Source organism: Salminus brasiliensis, chromosome 11 (assembly GCF_030463535.1).
Source record: "Salminus brasiliensis chromosome 11, fSalBra1.hap2, whole genome shotgun sequence".
NCBI lineage: Eukaryota > Metazoa > Chordata > Actinopteri > Characiformes > Bryconidae > Salminus > Salminus brasiliensis.
This window is the reverse complement of record NC_132888.1, coordinates 9,806,757-9,827,498: the sequence shown is the minus strand read 5'-3', so window position 1 is coordinate 9,827,498 and position 20,742 is coordinate 9,806,757. Positions and strand designations below refer to the sequence as shown.

Genomic DNA, 20,742 nt, shown 5'->3' with positions numbered 1-20,742 from the left:
AGATCAAGGGAATGTGAGAGCCATCTGGCTTCAGTGTGGGTCTCTCTTTAGGTAGTCTATGGTGGTTTTGAGGTGTATTTTAAATCGTTGTCCTGTTCCAGAAACTTTCCTCTCTTCAGCTTTAGCTTCTTAACAGATGATTTGACCTTTTCATCCAGGATTTGCTGGTATTTTGTTGAATCTATTTTTTCTTCCACCCAAGCAAAAATTGCCATTGGTGGCACCATAACCCCAAAGCAGGATAGATCCACCCCCATGCTTGTCCGGGAGTTTTTTTTTTTTTGATGAAATAAGATTTTCTCCCATCACACTTTTGCTGATGGAGGAGTCTGACTATTTTGACTCCATCACAAACTCCCAAACTCATCTGGCTGATCTAGTTTTGTTCTGTGGTGTACTTCAATGTGCGACTAGGCCAGAGGTAAGGTTTCCTTCTTTTGACTTTACCATTAAGATTATGTTTCTCCAAGCAATACTGCACATGTTTTGAAGATGCTCTGATCTAGCCATCACAGTTAATATGGTCCTTGTCTGTCTCCTTTTTCTGACACATCAATTTCAAGAACCACTGACCTGTCACCTGTCAGTGGTTTTCATGTTATGGCTGATTGATGTATATCCAGCCATATACATACACAATCTGTTCTCCAAGTGTGTTATATTGTACTGCACTATAGGACATATAAGCATGCAAACAGCAGCAATACAAAGGTCAAATCTAATGTCTACCATAGATCTATTAACAGACGCTGTTACCTGGACTCATCAATCTCAATCACAGCAAGTCAGAGTACAAGTGACCATCACACTTACATCAACTCATCCAACATCACACCTAAAAAAGACGTTTACTGCACTGTGCTGCAGTAACAGCCCAGAAAAGGCATTACACTACATGTTTCTGTGACGATTTGATTGCGTACAGGGAGTAACTGTAGGTTGATAAGCTTTTCATTAGAAACATCACACCAAATTCAAACTCACCAATTAAAAGAGGGGTTTGGATTTTTTTGGGGGCAAATGGTGTCTATTATGTGGTCCATGCGTCTATCATCTACTGGTCAATATAGACTGAGCACAAAGTAGACTGGTGCAGCTTTGCACGCTTTGAAATTAACCTGAGCCTTTCCTGAGCTCCAGCAGACCCAAGCTCTTCCTGTGACATTTAGTGTTCCATCTCTCTCTCTCTCCTATTGCTTTCCTCACACTCTCCATCTCTCCACCCCCCTCTCCATGTGAGCTTAATTTCAGTCTCTCCACATGCCACTCATGAATTATTTACTCCTGATCTTTAGTTGATATTTAATGAAAGAACACCAGGTGACACCTACCATGAAGCCAGATAATTACAGACATACGAGTGTCTCAGCATAACTACCTCCATGTCTGTCAGCAAATTCTCTCAAAGTCTTTATATATACAGTATATAACATTCTAAAAAAAAAACAGTGTGTGTGTGTGTGTGTGTGTGTGTGTGTGTGTGTGTGTGTTTAAAGCTAGGCTTTAAATCCCTGAATGGAAATATTCTCAAATGAAGGAAACTGGTCTTCACTGATCCAAAAGTGATGATTAATTATTATGTAATTAGTAAAATAGACCAGACTGATCTCGGGGACATCTGGTAGCCATTCTGGACTTTGATATAGGTTTTCACAGAAGGAGATGGAGAAGGAAAAGAAATAGATGTAATTCCAAGTAATGCTGGAACATTTTGATTATGTATAAAAATATTCACACTATAAAAAGCAGCCCTTTTTGTAAAGAGTTGTGACTTGGTGATGACAGCTGCAATATACTGAAAATACAGGTAAAAAGCTGCATGTATTTGTCACTGCACTATGTATAGCGAAATGTGTCCTCCGCATTTTACCCATCAGTGGTAGTGAACACACACACACACACACACACACACACACACTAGTGAACTAGGGGCAGTGAGCACACACACACACAGAGCGGTGGGCAGCCAACATCAGCACAAGGGAAGCAGAGAGGGTGAAGGGCCTTGCTCAAGGTCCCAACAGTGGCAGTTTGTCAAGCCCGGGTATCAAACCCACAACCCTGTCATCAATAGTCCGGAGCTCATCAATAACCGCTGAGCCACCACTGCCCCATATATGAACTTTTTAAACCTTAACATTCCTAAATTGCAAAAAGATTGATGTGATTCCTAATTAAAAGGCGGCTGTTCCTCAATCCTGCAAATACATAAACTCCTCAATCATGATTCTGCAGTTCAACTGCAGGCCAACTTACAATGATACAGTCCCTGATTACACAGCTTTAGTTTTTTAGTTAACTCAACTTTATTTTAGTCAGAAGTTCTCTTAACTTACATTTTGTTGTTCTGCCTCTCAGTTTGGTCAACAATACATATTGAGTTGAGCCTTAAAGCATTAGCAAATGAGCTGATTAAATACTGTGAAAGATGTTTGGTCTGCCCGCTATCACATGGGGAGAGGCCTTTCTCCAGACCATGGTGGGCTGCAGTGTTGATGGGATGTAAACAATGGGATGGGATGGGATGTGTCTTGACAAGGAGGCAATTTTCACGTAGAGCTCTGAAACCAGGTACATATCTAAAAACTGTGTTTTCATATGGTGTAATTTCAGAGTTCTAGTGGCTCACCACTGCTTTGTCAAAAGCTTTCCAGTCCGGGGATGTCATGTGATAGGGGACATTCTAATGTACAGATGGGAATAAACAGCAGACAGATTGAGGGGGGTGGACATCTTGCACAATATTTAAACCAAGCTGAGTTAACTCTAGTATTTAGATACTTTATCATTATAGTTTGGCCTGATTCATTTTATTTACAGTTTACAGTAGACTTGCACTGACCCCTAATGAAGAAATTCAGCAGGTTACAGCAGTTCTTTAGTGGCACATTCAGTGATTAAGATCAACGATCTGTGTGCTGCTCACTGCAGCATTAACAAAGTAATGTGACTTGCACGTTCACAAATGACAGTCACACAAAACACACACACACACATGGAAATATAAGCATGTCTGTATGTATATGATCCTACATGCATGAACACGCACACATGCTTACACACACACAAACACAGGCCAAGAGTTAATCTCTACCCTGCTGAGACTGCACTACTGTAAATATGCAGTGATTCCCTCCCTGTGAGTTAATGGTGGGATGAGCATGTGGGGGGTCAGGATGGAAAGGACAAAAACAGCATGACTGGATGGACTGATTGATAGATTGGAAGATTGGATGGAGCATAGATGAACGGATAGATGAATGATGTATGGATGGATGGATTAGGAATTAGCCCAAAATTTAAATAAGATGAATACTAATCCAGAATAGTGTATAAAATGTGAAAATGAGCTAACAGCAGCTCAAAAACACCTTAAAAATGACTGATGTTATCTAAATGCTGAGTTTAAAAAGGTAGGCTTGAGCAACAAAATCACCAGACGGTGCAGAAATCTGAAAATAACACAAAATAACAATACTGATGCTTTCAGGTTGGCTTCGTAAGCCTTAATAATTCATTCTAAGCCCAAAAAGATATGCCAAGCTTTCATATTGGCATTAATAACTTATCTAAACCTATCAAAACCTTAAACTTAAACCATTTATAAACCACAACTGCACATGGTTTCTATCATTTTTAAGCATTTACATTTCCTTCTGTTACATGGCAGTCTTGTTTCCTTCTCACTGCAAGCCTATTAACAGTAAAAGACAGCCCTCTTCTGGGCAACAAAAGCATTACATCTGAGGCCCAGTCTTACATATCAACCATCAGCAGCAAAAAAACACTTTATAAATCAAACTTTCTTTTAATTTTAGTTGTAGCAATGTCAGAGCCATGGAATACAAGAGTACAATATTTAAGTTTAGATTTAGTTGATTTGATATATTTTTTTAGTTGATTTTTATAATTTACCTTGATACCTTATATACATATAAATAAACTAATTAGCCCCTAATTCTGGATTTCAATGGCATCTCAGGTCAAATAAATCTCAGGTCTTACCTGTATAATTCCTGTCATCTGATGGAGAGCAGAAACAGAGAGCAAACAGAACTGAAGTTAAAGAATTGAAGGCGTTATATAGACACAACAGAGAGACCCCAGTGCTTGTGTTAGGAGCTGATCTGTTTCGGGATTGGAAATAAAGGAAAAGACTGGCAGCTCAAAATCTATACACATTGATTAGCCATGTGTATAAACGTGTAGGAAGCGATGGCCAGTCACGCATTATGATGTTCATGATTTTGTCCTTTTGTACAGTTTTCTCTTGAACGGCACTAGATCCTTTGAGTTTGTTAATAAGTGGAAATATGAATACTGGCACATCCAGGCTAGCAGGCAAAAGAGCAAGCTAACACTTCTTTTATATAACATTACATACAGCTACAGCAACTGCCAAAGAAATTCAACTGGCCTACACTGACAAACGCTTGCTTGTTTTTTGGTGCATATTATGATGAGGATACCAGTATTATGATTTCAGATCAGTACACGGTAGCGTATATAGCAATATAGCTCGTATATAGCAATATTTATAGTTCCACTCTTTATCAACCTCATAATTCGTAGAATCAAGTGGCATCAAGGACAAAATTGCAAACAGGACAAATTCTATCGGGTGTGGGACATTCCCATTTGTTTACTAGAGAAGCGTTTTCTGAAAATCGCTTGCATTACTGGCATACAGAGATCCAAATTAGACCCAGAATACCAAATATGGGCCTGGTGTCGACTTCAGAATGGCAACACGACTTCAGTCTATACCTGGGCATTTGCAGGTGGAAAAGCAGGGCAGACTTATGAGGTGTATTTAACTTTGTGTTAGTAGTTACAGTACATTACTAGTAGTAGTAGTAGCTCCTAGAAGTCACAGTGATTGTCAACAATAACAAAAGCAAGATGTAATTAGTAATGTTAGGTCACTCAAACCAAATTCTAAACGTTTAATAGAAGAGGAGATAATGGATTTTGGCACCATTGAATGAAAAGTGATACTTGTGTATACATCGTTTTGACATATTTTGCCATCGTCTGACACTGAAACAATATGAAGAAGTGCAGACCTAAACCTACTGAAACATGTAACTATAAAATTATATTTGAATAGCAAAATGAAAGTAATACATATCAAAATCTATGGATTAAGGCTATCACAGACTGGCCTGAATCAGACTGGCCTGACCAAACTGTTTGGGTGAAATTTATGGAACCATTATTATACTTGGCCCTTTTCAGTTTCCTTACTGCTATGTTAATACCTCTAGTACAAGGTGACAGGTGACAGTCCCAGTTAAGGTCTCTGTGGTTAGGTCTAGACAAGGCTGAAAAGTCTTTGTGCATCGAGTCAAGATGTCAAGATTTGATTTGAGAGATTTCACAGAGCGACACAAACCCCCACTCCACTACCATGTTGGTATTACTGATGTGCTGAGGATTTTCCACCACTCAAAACCAGGGTTTATATAAGGAGGAGGAGGAGGACTTGGTGTGAGATCCATCTCCCAAAATTCACTTATAATATAATGTATATATATACATGTGTGATGTGTGTGTGAGTTTATTGAATAACTAAGATAACTTACAAACACACAGTGGTTTGGGTGAGTCCCATTTGCCAAGTTTGGTGCAGTGGGAGATGTTCCTGCCCTCCAGTAGGAATCCAGCATGACAGCTATAATGCAGTATTGCGCCTTCTACAGGAGGTCCAGCAGGCAGCACTGTGACTCTTCCGTTCTCCAAAGACGTCCAGACACGTGGACACAGCAACACTGAGGAGTAGAGAGATTCTTTTAGTACATCTGGTTTGCTGTTCATCATATAACATCAACAGCAGATCCATGGCTCTTCAGCATGTAACACCAAGTACTCCTTCACTGTCTTTGTATTTTAATCAAGACATCATTCTTCTAGCAACATATGAGCAGTCTGATACTTTAACAGAGCTTCACAAGCAATCTGTAAAACCTTCATATGTAATAGACTGAAAATTCAGCCTTTTATTAAAATATTATCACAACCACAAACCAGAACCGGTGTGTTTCTCACATAAGCCAGTCATAAAACACAACCTACAAACTTCAAAATGCTCCAGTTCCACTGCTCAAATAGTTATATAACACCATATAAAAGATTCAGCCACGGCTTTACCTAGAAGCAAAGCTTTTGTTTTTTTTATTCAGCCATATTCTCTTGTTCTGGGGCGATTTCAGTTACCAGCTATGATTACATTTGAAGCACTTGCAGTCAGGATGTCTGAAACTGGAATTTTGAAATGGTGCCAGGAAATGAGGTAATCTCACTACTGAACTGAATGCAGAGGGGTTTAATGGTAACATCTCTCTCCTACACACCAGTTTTGGTCAGCAGTTTTGGATGAATGTAAATTAAAGGTCTACACAGGACTGCTTTTTAAGTTCTGCTCCTACATGTTCCCACCGACAATCTGCCTCTTTTCGCCTGCTCCCATCAGCATATATTGTATATTACCTATATACTCCTTAGACTGTATACAATCTATGGACAAAAGTATTGGGACATACCTCTTAATCACTGAATTCAGGTGTTTCATTCAGCCCCTTTGCCGCAAATGTAAACATGGGTTGTTCTAAAGAGCTCACTGAATTGTGGTACTGTGGTACCAGCGTGGTACTGTAATAGGATGCCACCGTTGCAACAAGTCCGTTTGTACAATTTATTCCCTCCTAGATATTGCACCATCAGCTGTGAGTGGTATTACTGAAAAGTGGAAGCGTTTAGGAACCACAGTAACTCGATCACGAATTGGCAGACCAGTTACAGAGCAAAGGCGCAAGTGCATCAAGCAACCAGGGGCTCAGAGTGGCTCGGCAGTCTATTGCACCGCCATTGCGGCCCAGGGTGGCAAAAGAAGGGGACATGTGTTAAGTCCTTATCCTCCTAGTGTCAGGAGTATTGCTGGTGCTATGGGGAGTTTCAAACGGGTAGGTAAATTGGCCGTAAGAATGGTGGTGTCCTTCATAAACTGAAATGAACGAATCCGGCATACTAAAAGAAAACCTTGGATTCTTCAAGTCTGAGAGTCCTGGAGAGGTTGCCAAATGAAGATTGGTCCAAATTTCCAGTGATCTCTGATTCAGATATTGTTTGCAAAAGGTTCCAAATAATAAAGTTAAAAGTGCCAATAATTTTATCCAGCCTGTTTCTGGAATTCCGTGTGGAATTATATCAGATTTTCCCTTTTTTCTCAGCTTTTTTTTGTTGGTTTAATGGAAACAAAAAAGAATGAAAATGTGAATACCATAGCATCTGCAACTGCAACTATGTTCTGGAAGAAGTTGTCTATTTTCTAAAAGAAGTGTAGGGGCGCCAATATTTGTGGCCATGACTGTAAGATTTACTTTTATCTGACGGACACCAATGTTTTTGGAATTTCCAGTGCCCATAAATCCTCTGGAAACTCAAGGCATCTGGAACCAAGAGTATAGTGACATTGATGGATTGGTTATGAGCAGTAGAGGGCAGCAGAGAGAGCAGAGGGAGGACTTACAACATCGGCTCTGCAGGTCCATGTCAGTCCAGGTGCCGTTGGTGAGACACTTGCGGACCTTTGGGCCCACAATCACTCTGCTGCCTCGGCAGATGTACTCAATCTCATAGTCTACTGGTAAAATCTCCACACTGCGGATCTGCAGACAGAGAGAGGGAAGAGAGAAGAGATAGAGGTGACATATGAGATTTCTTTGTTATGTAACGATGTGCTCTCCAGGCTAATGCGGCAGCGTAGAACTGTCAGTCTAATGCACTGCACCAACTCTACCTGCTCCTGAGTCAGTCCTCTGTACCGAATCCCTCCATCTCTAGGGGGGCGAATGATGGCACATCCTGGGGAGAAAAAAGGAAAAAGAAAAGAGTGAGAGAAGGGCAGAGAGACAGAGAGAAAGAGAGAGCAACAATGTGGACAAAGTATGTGGAAGCAAAATCTTTACAATAAAACTTAAAAATGCACAGATGTACCCAGGTGGTGATCATCAATTGTAGAATGGCTTAATCAATAAGAAATTTTAATAATAATTCTGAGTAATATTAAAACAAGCCATATGAACTGCACTGAAATGTGTTTTTTTATCTTTTCCTATAAATAATCATAATCTTACTGAACTATTGTAATGCCAGAGATTTACCCTGCTAAAGCACACTGCAGAACCATACATTACACTTAATGGACAAAAGTATTGGGTTACCTGCTTATTTATTGTTTCTTCTGAAAGCAAGGGTATTAAAAAGAGTGTACCTTGCTTTTGTTGGAGTAACTGTCTCTACTGTCCAGGGAAGAAGGCTTTCTACTAGATTTGATTGCATTCGGTGACAAGAGCATTAGTGAGGTCAGGATGTTGGATGATCGCCGCCCCACCTCATCCCCAACTCCCCAATTAATCCCAAAAGTACTGGATGAAGCACCATCCATTATTCCAGAGAACAGTTCCACTGCTCCACGGCTCAATGCTGGGGAGTTTATACCTCTCTAGCCCACGCCTGGTATTAGGCAGCATGGTGCCAATAGGTTCATGTTTATCTGTTCCAGGGATAAGCTCTAGATTGTCAGCAATTTAAAGTAGCTGAATGTATTCATTAGAAGGGGGTCCACAAACATTTGGACATAGTATAAGTTATCTATTTAAAAGAAGCTTCTTAATGAAGAATTGTTTATCATTTAAACATTGGGATGTATGCAATGTATGTTCACAGCTACACTTCAACCACTGGAGCAGTGCTAAATTAACCCTAGATATCAGGTAACACAAGCCCCCAAAATCCACACCAGTAACAGTATTTCTTTTTTCAATTGTTTCAGTTTTTAAACCTGTATTAAAATGTACACCCTCGGTTATATTTTTTAACACAATAATGTGTACAATCACACAAGTGGTGTGCTATTTCACTCACTTTTTAAGTTATCATGTTCACTGTAACAGATATTGGGCCCAGATTTCTAAAACTCTACATACCTCCAGTTCATAAAGCTACCGCAGTGGTGATCAGTGTGCAACTCTCTCTTTTTCACTGCTGTGTTTTTATGAGTCAAATCCAACCTAAATTGATGTTACAAAGCTGATAAATATAAATCTATTATATTTTGTTTAATATTTTAGTTCATTTTAATGTGCTGTTCCTCAGTTGACTAAGCAATTTGTATGCTCTGTGAATGAGCGCACATCCTCTCATCCAAGGAGTGAACATTTACTAAAGGACAGAAAAAAAAATGTAACTTTCACACAGTCTGGCCGGAAATTGATTGTTTTCCCCTTAATTATAATCAGCCAACAAATCGTTCCTGTTACTCAAAAACCTTGTATCTCCATTTTTGACATTTTTCTTTTTTATATATAATGTAATTCTAAGTGCCAGATTCACATTATATAAAAAAAAGAAAAATGGCAAAAATGTAGATACAAGGTTTTTGAGTAACAGGAACGATCTATTGGCTTACATTGGGATAACATGTCAGAATCAATTGAAATGCTCCAAAAGGAATATAAAAAATATTTTTAAATTGGCTTCCATTGAACGTTAATGGGTTAAGTTGCAGTTCTAGAGATACAAGGTTTTTGCATGACAGTAGTTGACAAGTAATGGAAGCTTGCAACCATCAGGATACACTAAGCAAACTTGGATGTAATTACTGGATTACAGGATGTGAGGACTTCCTTTCACACCGTTACATGCACTCAAGCAAACTTTGGGAGGATTTGTACTTTCCTGAGAATTTTCAAATATCAGTACATCGATCAGCCAAGTCCTGCAAGTTGTGATGTGGAGCCTCCATGGATTGCATATATGAAACTCATGAGTCCAGTTCAACAGCTGTCCTCCATAACACTACTTTTGGTAGGTACTGACCATACTGGAAACACCCCACAAGCCCTGCCTGATGTCTTAGAGATGCTCTGACCCAGTCATCCTGCCCATTTCTCCTGACCATCACCAACTGACTGTTCACTTGCTGTCTAATATTTCCCACCTCTTAACAGATGCCACTGTCACCAGATGACCAATGTTATTAACTTCAACTGTCAGTGTTGTTTTTTTCTTTACACTTTTTTTTACACATTTTAGTCAATAACAGTTCAGACATTTAGACAACCATGTCTCCTCTCAGTTTCTATGCGGATAGACGCTGAACGCATCAAGGAATTCCACAATTCCTTCAGTTTTAGAAATTACTTTTACTCAAAACCATTAAAATACAGGTGCTTCAAAAGGTTCTTTGAGCGATGCCAATGGAAGAACTTTTGGTTTCATGAAGAGCCATGCTTGTAACGGACACATGCAGGTGTGTTATATTGTGTGTAATATTATCTACCTCAATACATCGATCAGCCACAGCATTAAAACCACATGTCTAATATTGTGTAGGTCCCCCTCATGCAGCCACAACAGCTCTGACCCGTTTAAGAATTGACTCCATAAGACCCCTGAAGTTGTCCTGTGGCATCTGCTACCAAGACGTTAGCGTATTTTGAAGTGCTTTGAACCGTTTCTGCATGAACAACTGTAACCTGAAGTCTTTAGCTATACATATAAATGATATTTGTAGATAATTACTTACAATCTAGTACCACTGACATGCAACGCTCTATCACAAAGATGCTTTTAACCCTATGGACCACTTTAAAGCAGCATTATGCAATAATTGCTATTTCTTGCTCCAGGGTTCCCCCTTCAGTCAGAGAGAGGAGTTTGGGCTTTAAGACACTCCTCAAGAAGGACATACTGCACATATGCCTTTCTGGACTTTTGAGAGATACAGAACTATCAATGAAAGCAAAAGAAGCATGTTGCCTGAGACTGGGACTAACATTACAGGATAGGCAGTGTTATGTGGTTCTTGTGAACGCTAACCTGCCCATTTCTCCAAAGTTACATACTGCAACTAGCAGCAATTCGAGCCAGGAGTATCCAAGATAGCGGCACTACTCTCCCTATTTCAGTCAGTGGAGCATCGCAATGATTTTGCAGCTGTTATTTTAGGTAAGAATTCTACATAATGCTGCTTTAAACCTATGTGCTAAAAGTGGCAGAAGGCTGCTATAGACTGTACAAATTTTAAAACTCATTTAATTTAATTAATTTATTCAATTTATGTGTTTATCTAACTAATACATTCATATACAGATCATGTCATATAGTGTTATGACCATCTCTGTGCTAGCTCACTGCATTATAGGCTCAGTATTCCATAAAGCACTTTCTGCATGCAAAACACTCTTTCGCTTTACTGTCATAGAGTGACTGCGGCCGACCACTTTGCATGTCAGGAAGAGGATGCTGTTGAACATCTCTCTATGGTATTGCATCACATCTCTCTCACACACACATATATACACATGCACACAGACACACACATACACACATTACCTCCGGTTGTTGAATTATGTATGGACGCAACAAGAGTGGGAAGCATGTTGAAAATTAAAAGAAACAACAGCTGCGCCATTTCTGCATCTAATAAAGGATGAGAGAGAGAAAAGGATGGGTTAAAAATAACAATTACAGTCCAGTAGAGTACTTCAACACTCACAGTCGCTCATTTACAGTACATTAACTCATTTCAGTACATTAGCTCTTTTACAGTACAGTTGTCATAAATGCTGTAAAAAACAGCTGGCAGAAAATGAACATAAATGCACAATCTAGCTAAGCTTTTCCACCACAGTATAAAGTAAACTTATTAAAAATATATCTGCAGATATTATACATATATATCATTGCTTGTATCTTAATCTTTGCTGTTTTCAACTTTTTGACATAATGCGAATCTTCTATCAGAATTTTATGATGAACTTCTATTGGATCATGAATCTCAACAATGAAATTATTGTCACTTGTAAAGACTCCAGATCCAGATTAGAACAGATGCATAAATACACTAAGAAGAAAGTAGAAAGTAGGTGAGATCTTGTATATATATAGGTGAGATCTTATATATATATATTGTCATGGTGTGCTAGGCCAGACCAAGATAGGATGAACACTCGCAGTGATGCTCTCAAAGCAAGCAGATTTATTACAATAACCAAGGATAAACAACAGGGCAAAACGAGGCAAACGAAGAAGCAACTCAGCGGTACAAACTCCAATACAACACAAACGTGGCAAACAAGAGGGCGAACCAAAAACGAACCTTATTTCTTATTTATTTTTTCTTATTTTTTTTTTTTTTTTCGTCACTGTACACTGTACAGCGAAATGTGTCCTCCGCATTTAACCTGGAACTGGGGGTGGATAGAAATGTGGATAGAAGGGTGACCTGCTCTTGAAAGAGAACTTTGAACAGAAACTGGCCCCAACACACTTCTACAGTACGGGGAACCTCTCGTGAAACCTCGAGGTCCCAAACGATACAATTCTCTGTGTCGAATGGTGGTATGGAGGCTCCTTTAATATTCCCCAGTTCCAGGTGAAACTCATAAACCAAACAAAGAATGCAAACAACCGAACCAAAACACACATGAACATAAACAAACTGAGTCAGTGAATCGACACACATGAACGTAAAAAAACGGGAGATTTGATCGAAATTGCCCCGGGTGAGGGTGCGATTACGAGGGCCTGACATATATTTATATATTTAGTCACTGTAACACAATAAAACAAATAGAATAGAAATGTTCCAAAATGACTTGGAATAAAGAAACTTACCTCACATACATACAACATTTCTGTTTTATGTATTACTGTCTTTCTATTTAACTATATTACTATTCTATTTTGTGTCTATTTTACTACAGGCGGAAACAGGCACACTCCCTACTGAAATCAATATAAATCCAAAGACAGAAGACAAGCTGCCAGACTGGTAGTAGAAAGGCAGGTAGAGAGTGTGAGAGAGAGAGAGTGTAAGTGAGAAAGCGAGAGTGAGAGAGGACATTAGAGCATTCCAGGCTCGCAGTGGGTGATACACACTCTGAGGTGAGGATCAGAAGAGACTGGTTAAAGTTTAAAAAGCTCATCCTGTGGCTCCACGTCCACAATCACGCAGCTCTGTGGGAAACCACTCGAACTGTCTTGTTAAGGCCCTAGCACCACCCCATTATGAGCTCTGTTTACCTAAAGTACATGAGCAGCATGAGCTACTTGCATTAATTTAAGCTGTTACAACCTTGTAGGTGATTTGTAAGCAGAAGTCCAGCTGCAGTTTAATTTGCTGACCGAGTGCACAGGTGAAAAGACAAAGCCAGAGGGAATTACTAAGTAGAGCAAAACAAAAAGAAGAAGGAAGAAGAAGCTTTATTTTATAAAATCTGTCATATATACATATAAATATTGCTCAAATAATGGTGTGGCGCAACAGATAACACCACTACCTGCCACTGAGCTACCACACCATGTTGGAGACTGGGGTTCGATTCCCAGTCTGGGTGACCGTATGCTGCGCTACACCAATAAGAGTCCTTGGGCAAGACTCCTAACACTACATTGGCCCACCTCTGTAATACGGGTAACCTTGATAAGAGCGTCAGCTAAATGCCGTAAATGTAAATAAGAATTAGGGATGACCTGATCAGGTTACTGTGCCCCCAAACTATTCTCTTATTCTCAGAGTCTCTTAATGCTGAGTATCAGCTGATACCGACCCGATCTTCGTGTTGTATAAATAATACAACAACACAGTTTCGATAAGCTGAGCTGCTGATTAATCAGTTCAGTAAAATTCCTTTATTTTTAGTCTCAGTTTCTATAATGAGACGTTCTGGACTGACTGATTTAGTTTAGTGGAGACCTTTCTTAAAATACTGTTTTATAGTGTGTTTAATATCTTATAATCCAGTCTATAATCCAACTCTCCTCCCTGACCAATCAGCTCCCAGCTTCTTTACAACACTGCAGTCTAATCACTTATGTGATTCTCTGACACACGTGTGTGTGTGTGTGTAGTGGTACACACTCTGGACTGATATCTGTAGCTGTTGGTCTACTGGTGTGTAATAACTGGTTTATAGTGGGTGAATGTGCTGTGAGTTGGGTATCTATATATCTAAATGCGCTTCAGAGCGTTTCAGTGAGACTTTTATAAAGGTTCAGATATTATGGTCTGTTTTCAGGTTGCACTGTAAAATAGCTCCACACTGCAGACCCTCAACTCTTTTATTCAGTTTCTGAGAACGTCCGCCCTGCTGCCGGCTGGGAAAAAATGCCCATTAAGTGTCCTGAGGCCACCAGACAATGCTCTAAAAACTGTGGTTAAAAACAATGACTAGCAACTAGATTGAGATTAAACCCAACCAAAACCCTTTCCAGTACCGAAACACCAGTAAATATTGCTGTGAAATGAGCATGTTAGCATATTTTAGACAGACTTTGGCTCAGTGTCCCAAACAGGGATTAAACTTGGCCTGGACTACACAGCATTCTGAATGGAGATTCTCTACTGAAAATAAAACGTAGACCAGGATTAGTCTTAATCCCTTGTTAAATGGCTTTGGTGGCCACCACCTTTTTATCTGGTATCCATATGTTGGTCAGAGACGTGAACAGCACAATGGGCCAATTGAAGTCCATGGTCAGTTGGTGCTCACTGGCTTAGTATTTCCAGGGAAGAAACATCAGTATTGGAACTATCGCTATTCCAGCAATCAGCCCACCCTTACCACTCAGAGTCTGTTTGGTTTCACCTACTGCAGCACTGCACTTTTACAGTGTGAACAGCAAGACTAGCCCATTATATACAGTACTGTGCAGAAGTGTAGCACATGAGCACATTATTAAACAGTATTAATCTCAGCAATAAGAGAGTTTTACTGTAGAAACTCCAGATCCCATTAAAACAGATGCAGGTAAACATAAATACAGAGGAACAGGACTGTCTTATTTTGGAGAATGTAGCTGAGATCTTGTGAACTAGTCCAAAGACCAAAGCTTGGTTCCAGGTTTCTCCTGGACGTCCCAGACCAGCTAGCACGTGGATGAGGCCAGTTCCATTAGCAACTCGCCTGATTTACCAAATCAGGTGTTGGAAGATAACTAAAAATAATACTAGACTCCTAGGAAGGAAGAGAACTTTGGAGATGTTTTAATGAACAGTGATGGAAAACTACCCATTTCTGTATGAATGTTATTTATATTTATTCCTTGTGTTTTACTGAGCAAATGCACGAAACCCCCCCTTACTGCCCAGATATGTTCAATTCAGTCTATTTATTCAAGTGGTTTTGCACAGTACTGTATTACTATCATGCCAAGTGACAACTTTACAGAAACTTTACAGGAAAATGTAACTTTCAATGGAAGTCAGTGTTAAATATGACAATTCTACTAAATCGCTTTACCTCCTTCCAGGTAATAACTGCCTACTTGTCCAGTCTGACTCCACTGGGCTCCCCTACGACCTACATCAGACCAGCTGCCCACCCTCCTGCTACAGGTATCTGCCTACTGACTATGTTGATGTTTACATCTAGTCTACCTACTAACTATTCGCTACTATTATTTTTACCAGCAAAATCCTCCATTACTGTCAGCATTCTTACCATCTCTGCTATGATTATATTAGTAATATTATACTATGATTATATCAGCACACCTGAGCAGGAGAACAGTCTTATGTGGTGGACTAAGTAGTTTTGATCAGAGGAAGATGGGACTCCCTTGGTTCCTCTCAAGTTTTCTTCCTCCAGCTCTGAAGGAGTTTTTCCTTGCCACTGTCGCCTTTGACGGCTCAGCGGGGGTCTTTATGATGTTTTATACTTTGCTGGCCTCTTGTCCTCTAACTGGATTCATGTAAAGCAGCACAATATTCTATTGTGACAATGTCAGTTGTAAAAAGTACTACACTAACCAATCAAAAAAATATATCCTAAGTCAATATGGAGTATTTTTAATTGGTCTATTCATCATGATATTTTGACTCAGTGTAAATGACAACATATTGAAAGTATGTCCAAGACCAAACAATATGTTTTGCTAGAACATATTAGATTATATTTCATACACATATTCAAATACAGCATGACAGTAGACCTAGAGTGAAGTTTCTAGGAAGAGCCTTAAGGTCAGTGCAGGTCAAGCCTGTGGAAATTGTCCATCATCATCCTTGGAGCAGAAATGGGTGCCAAATGCACTTGAATCTGTGCACTCAGCACAGTCACAAACAACTGTGCCCTGCTGAAGCCAAGGAGCTGAGCTACAGCATCAGCACCAGCACCAACTAGCCAGACGGGACGAGGCTGAAAGGCAAACTCACCACACGGGGATACATACACACACACACACACACATACACACACATAGACACAACAACATCAGCAGCAGCAGCAGCAGCAGCAGCATCAGCACCAAACTGATTTACTCACAGACGTAAGAATGAAAGGGTCCGAGAGGGCAACGTCCTTCACCATCCACTTCAGGAGGGCAAATAAATAAGGTCGGTGCAGTGGATCTTCACATCATACCCCACTAATGACTGTCCTCCTCCCTGCTGTTTAGATCAGTGCAAGTCCAGCGTAGCTGCATAGGCGGGTGTAGGGATGAATGGCTTACACTCGTATATTGCTGTGGCCCAAAACCCAGAAATCAACCCCATCTGATAATGTATGTTACAAGCTACATAAAAACACACAGTTTACACTCCACATCGCTCCTCCTTCCTCCTTCCTCCTCTTCCTCCTCTTCCTCCCTCCTCCCTCATCTCGCGCGCGCGCTCGCTCGCTCTCGCCGGTGACGTCACGCGAGGGGACGTAAACGTACGTCAAAATATGTAATAATAATAATAATGAAAAAAGAATAATATTAATAAGCACAAATGTTTCTATTTTGGTCACACATCGACCGGCTGGCTGGAAAATGACCCCAAAAAAAGCAGCCGTCTGATAAATCTCCTGTGTGCTGATGGATGGTGCCTTCTCCACCCCTCTCCGCCCTTTCCTTCTTCTTCCCCCTTCATCTTCTGCACTTCGTCTATTTATACATGGCTGATGAATAATTGAGGATAGCAGAAGATTCTGCTTTTCGTGATGAAGTGTCACGTTGTTCCCGTTTATCTCGCTGCGTCAGAGGGAGAAATCCTTCAGACCTAAAGGGCAAGTCCAGCCTGTCCAGGCAGTGTGACCAAGGGTGAGGATTTAACTGGAATAGGGTTTAGTTATGTTAAAAAAATGATTACAGATAATAATAGTGTAAAGACTTTAAAGATAATGATGTCCAAGACTGAACTTATATAAACTGAACTTATATAAACTGAAAATATATAAACATTCAATTTATAATTTATTTTATTTCTTAGTGCAGAAATCCAGGGTTCACTCACTTTTCATCCTTTACTTTTTCTGAATACAGTCCTCTGCTGAAGATTTATAGTCACATTGACTGAAAAGTATATATATATATATTCAAAAATGTATTTATACAAAAATATTTGCAATATGTTCTGTGTATCTGTTAAATTTATATAGATATTTCAAAACTGTATTTAAAAATGAAATTGGCCAATGAATATATATATAGAGAGAGATACAAGAATATATACAAGTGCAAATACCCGCCTAAGCAACTACGCTACTACTATATATATTAAATCCAGCATAGTTACTTAGGCAGGTATATGCACTTGTATATTGCTGTGGCCCAAAACCAACAAATCAAACCCATCTGATAATGTATGTTACAAGCTCCTTCCTACTCTTCCATCTATTCTCTCATCATATATATATATATATATATATATATATATATATATATATATATATAATTAATTTCTTTTCTTGGTTTAAAAAACAAAATAAATGTCATATGTATTAAATGGCCCAACTGTGTCTTTGCTGTGTATCTGTACCACTGAAACATATCTTGGCCATGTTAATTGTATATTTGACTGTTTAATATTTCCCTGTATGTTTTACTACACTTGTATAGGCGATATATTCTGAAATGCATGTCAGTGTGTGAATTTTGGAATGAAATGCAATGTGTTTGAAATGTAAATATTTTTTTTTTCACATTGGTAATTTATAGAAGTACATTTTAGTTTAATTCCTATAAAAGCTCAAATATACGATTACATTCAAGCCACTGAATATGGTATATAGGTCTAAAGTTGATTATAAACCTCCTTCATTTTAGAACTATCATAAAACTGTCACAACACAACATCTCAGGCTCAGAAATGAATGATGGTGTATATTGAAATTTAGCTTCTATGAGTTGGGAAAAAGGGAAATTCTACACCTTGGATGTTTGGCCCCTGACAGCACCACTGTGAAAAGTTCTGACTGTAATTTCTCTAGAACCTAGAATTTAATGGTAAACCACTATAAATTACCTAAAATCATCAAACTAAATTAAATATTATTTGTCACATCTATAACTGTGTGATCACTGTGTAGGTGCATCAGTTTTCACAGGATGAAAAACATCTGTCTTCACCACAGCACATGTCCAAAAGTTTGTAGACACCTGGTCATCCAACAATTCTTTTACAATTAAGGGTTTTACACTACATTTGTACATTGTACATTTACGGCATTTAGCTGACGCTCTTATCCAGAGCGACTTACAAGGTTACTCGTATTACAGAGGAGGGCCAATGTAGTGGTAGGTGTCTTGCCCAGGGACTCTTATTGGTGTAGTGCAGCATACGGTCACCCAGACTGGGAATCGAACCCTAGTCTCCCACATGGTGTAATAGCTCACTGGCAGCTAGTGGTTTTATCTGTTGCGCCACACCAACCACACACTAGATGTTGAAACATTGCTGTGAGGCTTTACTGGCATTCAGTCACGAGAGCATTAAGGATGTCAGGCACATGTTGGATCATTAGTTCTGGATCACAAATGCCACCCCAGCTCCTACTAAAGGCTTTTAATGAAGCTCCAACACGCCAGAGAATGTAACTCCACTGTTCCAAAGCCCATTAATTGGAAAGCTTTCTATGCCTTTAGACGATCCAACTCAATTTCCATTGCTTTTCAGTGAACAATGAACATATCTGGACTGCAAACGAGGCTCCTTGTACCTCAGCGTGCTTTCTCATCCACAGTTTAATCTTTAATCTCATACATAGGAAGAGCTCTCTACTGGAGGGAGACACAGGCGGTGGTAAGTGAAAGAATGATGAGGCTTTGTCCTTGTACTCATCATTCAGGTACACAGCTAGTCCCAGGACTGAACGTCAGCGACGCGGCATGACTTCTGCAACAGTGTAGAACAAACGTCAGCCTCCTTTTCTCTCTGTGGGGCCGTGGAAAGATCCTGACTTAGTTTTCTGAGAAAAGGCCGGCCTGTTGAGAGATAGGGGTGATATAAATAACACCTTGAAACACAGCATCAGCCATAACATTAAAGCCACAAGCCAAATATTGCATAGATTCCTCTTGTGCCACTTAAACAGCTCTGACCTGTCGAGGCATGGAGAATCCGCACGACCTCTGAAGGTGTCATTAGCAGCAGATCCTGCAGAGTTCAGCGCAGATGCTCGACTGGATTGAGTTTTGCAGAACATTGTCCAGCACTAAGAAAATCAAGATATGAGATAATCAGTGCTATTAATTTCACCTGTATAAGGTGTCATGGTTATGGCTGACAGCTGGCATACAGTAATATTCAGGTTGTTTACTATGGCAGCACATGGATCTATCTATTTATCTATGCATACTTCATATATACTGTATAAGCAGATATACCAGCCATAACATTAAAACCACAAAGGTGGGGAAAGGGTGGGATTTAGATTATAGGCAGGAAGTGAAGAGTCAGTTCTTGAAGTTGATGTGTTATATATGTTGACCTTATACACTTTGAGCCTGTTTATACTTGGTCACTGCATCCCTCTTGAGTATCAGGGTTATATCTGGATAAAGCTAAGACACATAAAACCACAAGTGTAAATGCACCCAACTCTCCAAGATGCATTCAACAATCAAACCCCTCCCAGGACTAGAACCCCCTTCTAGTATAACCAAGACCTGTAATAATTGACAGTAATTTGACCAAACCAAGCGTAAATGCATGTGGCTAAAATCCTATCAGGATACAGTCAAGGTACTAGTCAGGTGTAAAAGTGGTCTTTAACAAGAGCCAAATTGCAGCGACTACATGACTGGATCAGAGCATCTCCAGAATGAGCCAGGTACCTACCAAAAGTGCTCCAAGGAAGGATAACCGGTAAACCAGGGACAGGATCATAGGCACCTAAGGCAATCCCACAGCAGAGCTACTGAAGAACACATTGCTGAAAAAAAAGTTCATGCTTGTGGAGTCTATGACTCAAGGGGTCAGAGCTGTTTTGGCAGCACGGAGGGGACCTACACGGTATTAGGATCAATGTATATAGTATGGATGGTACACTTTAAAACATACATGATCTTTTAAGAAGACAATGTTAATAGATCAGAGTCAGAGTAGTAGATACACCTCGAATGATGGCTGCTTGAGCGGACACATACTTTCAGATAGGCTTCACAAGAAGGGGAATATGCAAATATAGCCATGCATACAATTTGACAAACAAATAGGGAAGAATGCTACCATTAATGGAAAGGGTTGAGACTTGCTCTGTTAGAGATCCAGTTCTTAAAAATAAAAGAAAAGCCACTGATGGATCTCTAAGGAACTGTTCCTGTAAGAAATGAGTGATTTCTTGATGGAAAGGTTCTTCATACTCATACATCCCCATTACAGAAACTGTTCTATTTGGACATTGATCAAAACATACATTTATAAAGTTTAAATAATTATAATATTTAACACATAAAACACCTACAAACCAG

At 39.6% G+C, this 20,742-nt stretch overlaps 1 protein-coding gene across 1 annotated transcript in view; it reads right to left on the bottom strand.

The window, feature by feature from the left end:
- gabbr1a (gamma-aminobutyric acid (GABA) B receptor, 1a) overlaps positions 1-16,779 on the bottom strand; it is a 63,208-nt gene extending 46,429 nt beyond the window's left edge. Inside the window, exons 1-6 of the mRNA XM_072691608.1 lie at positions 16,332-16,779; positions 11,398-11,484; positions 7,799-7,863; positions 7,529-7,667; positions 5,586-5,771; positions 4,006-4,023 (exon numbers count right to left, since the gene is read on the bottom strand). Of these exons, the coding sequence (XP_072547709.1) occupies positions 4,006-4,023; positions 5,586-5,771; positions 7,529-7,667; positions 7,799-7,863; positions 11,398-11,476 (487 nt within the window). The 5' untranslated portion in view covers positions 11,477-11,484; positions 16,332-16,779. The remainder of the gene's footprint in view (positions 1-4,005; positions 4,024-5,585; positions 5,772-7,528; positions 7,668-7,798; positions 7,864-11,397; positions 11,485-16,331) is intronic.
- Positions 16,780-20,742: the final 3,963 nt, after the last annotated feature.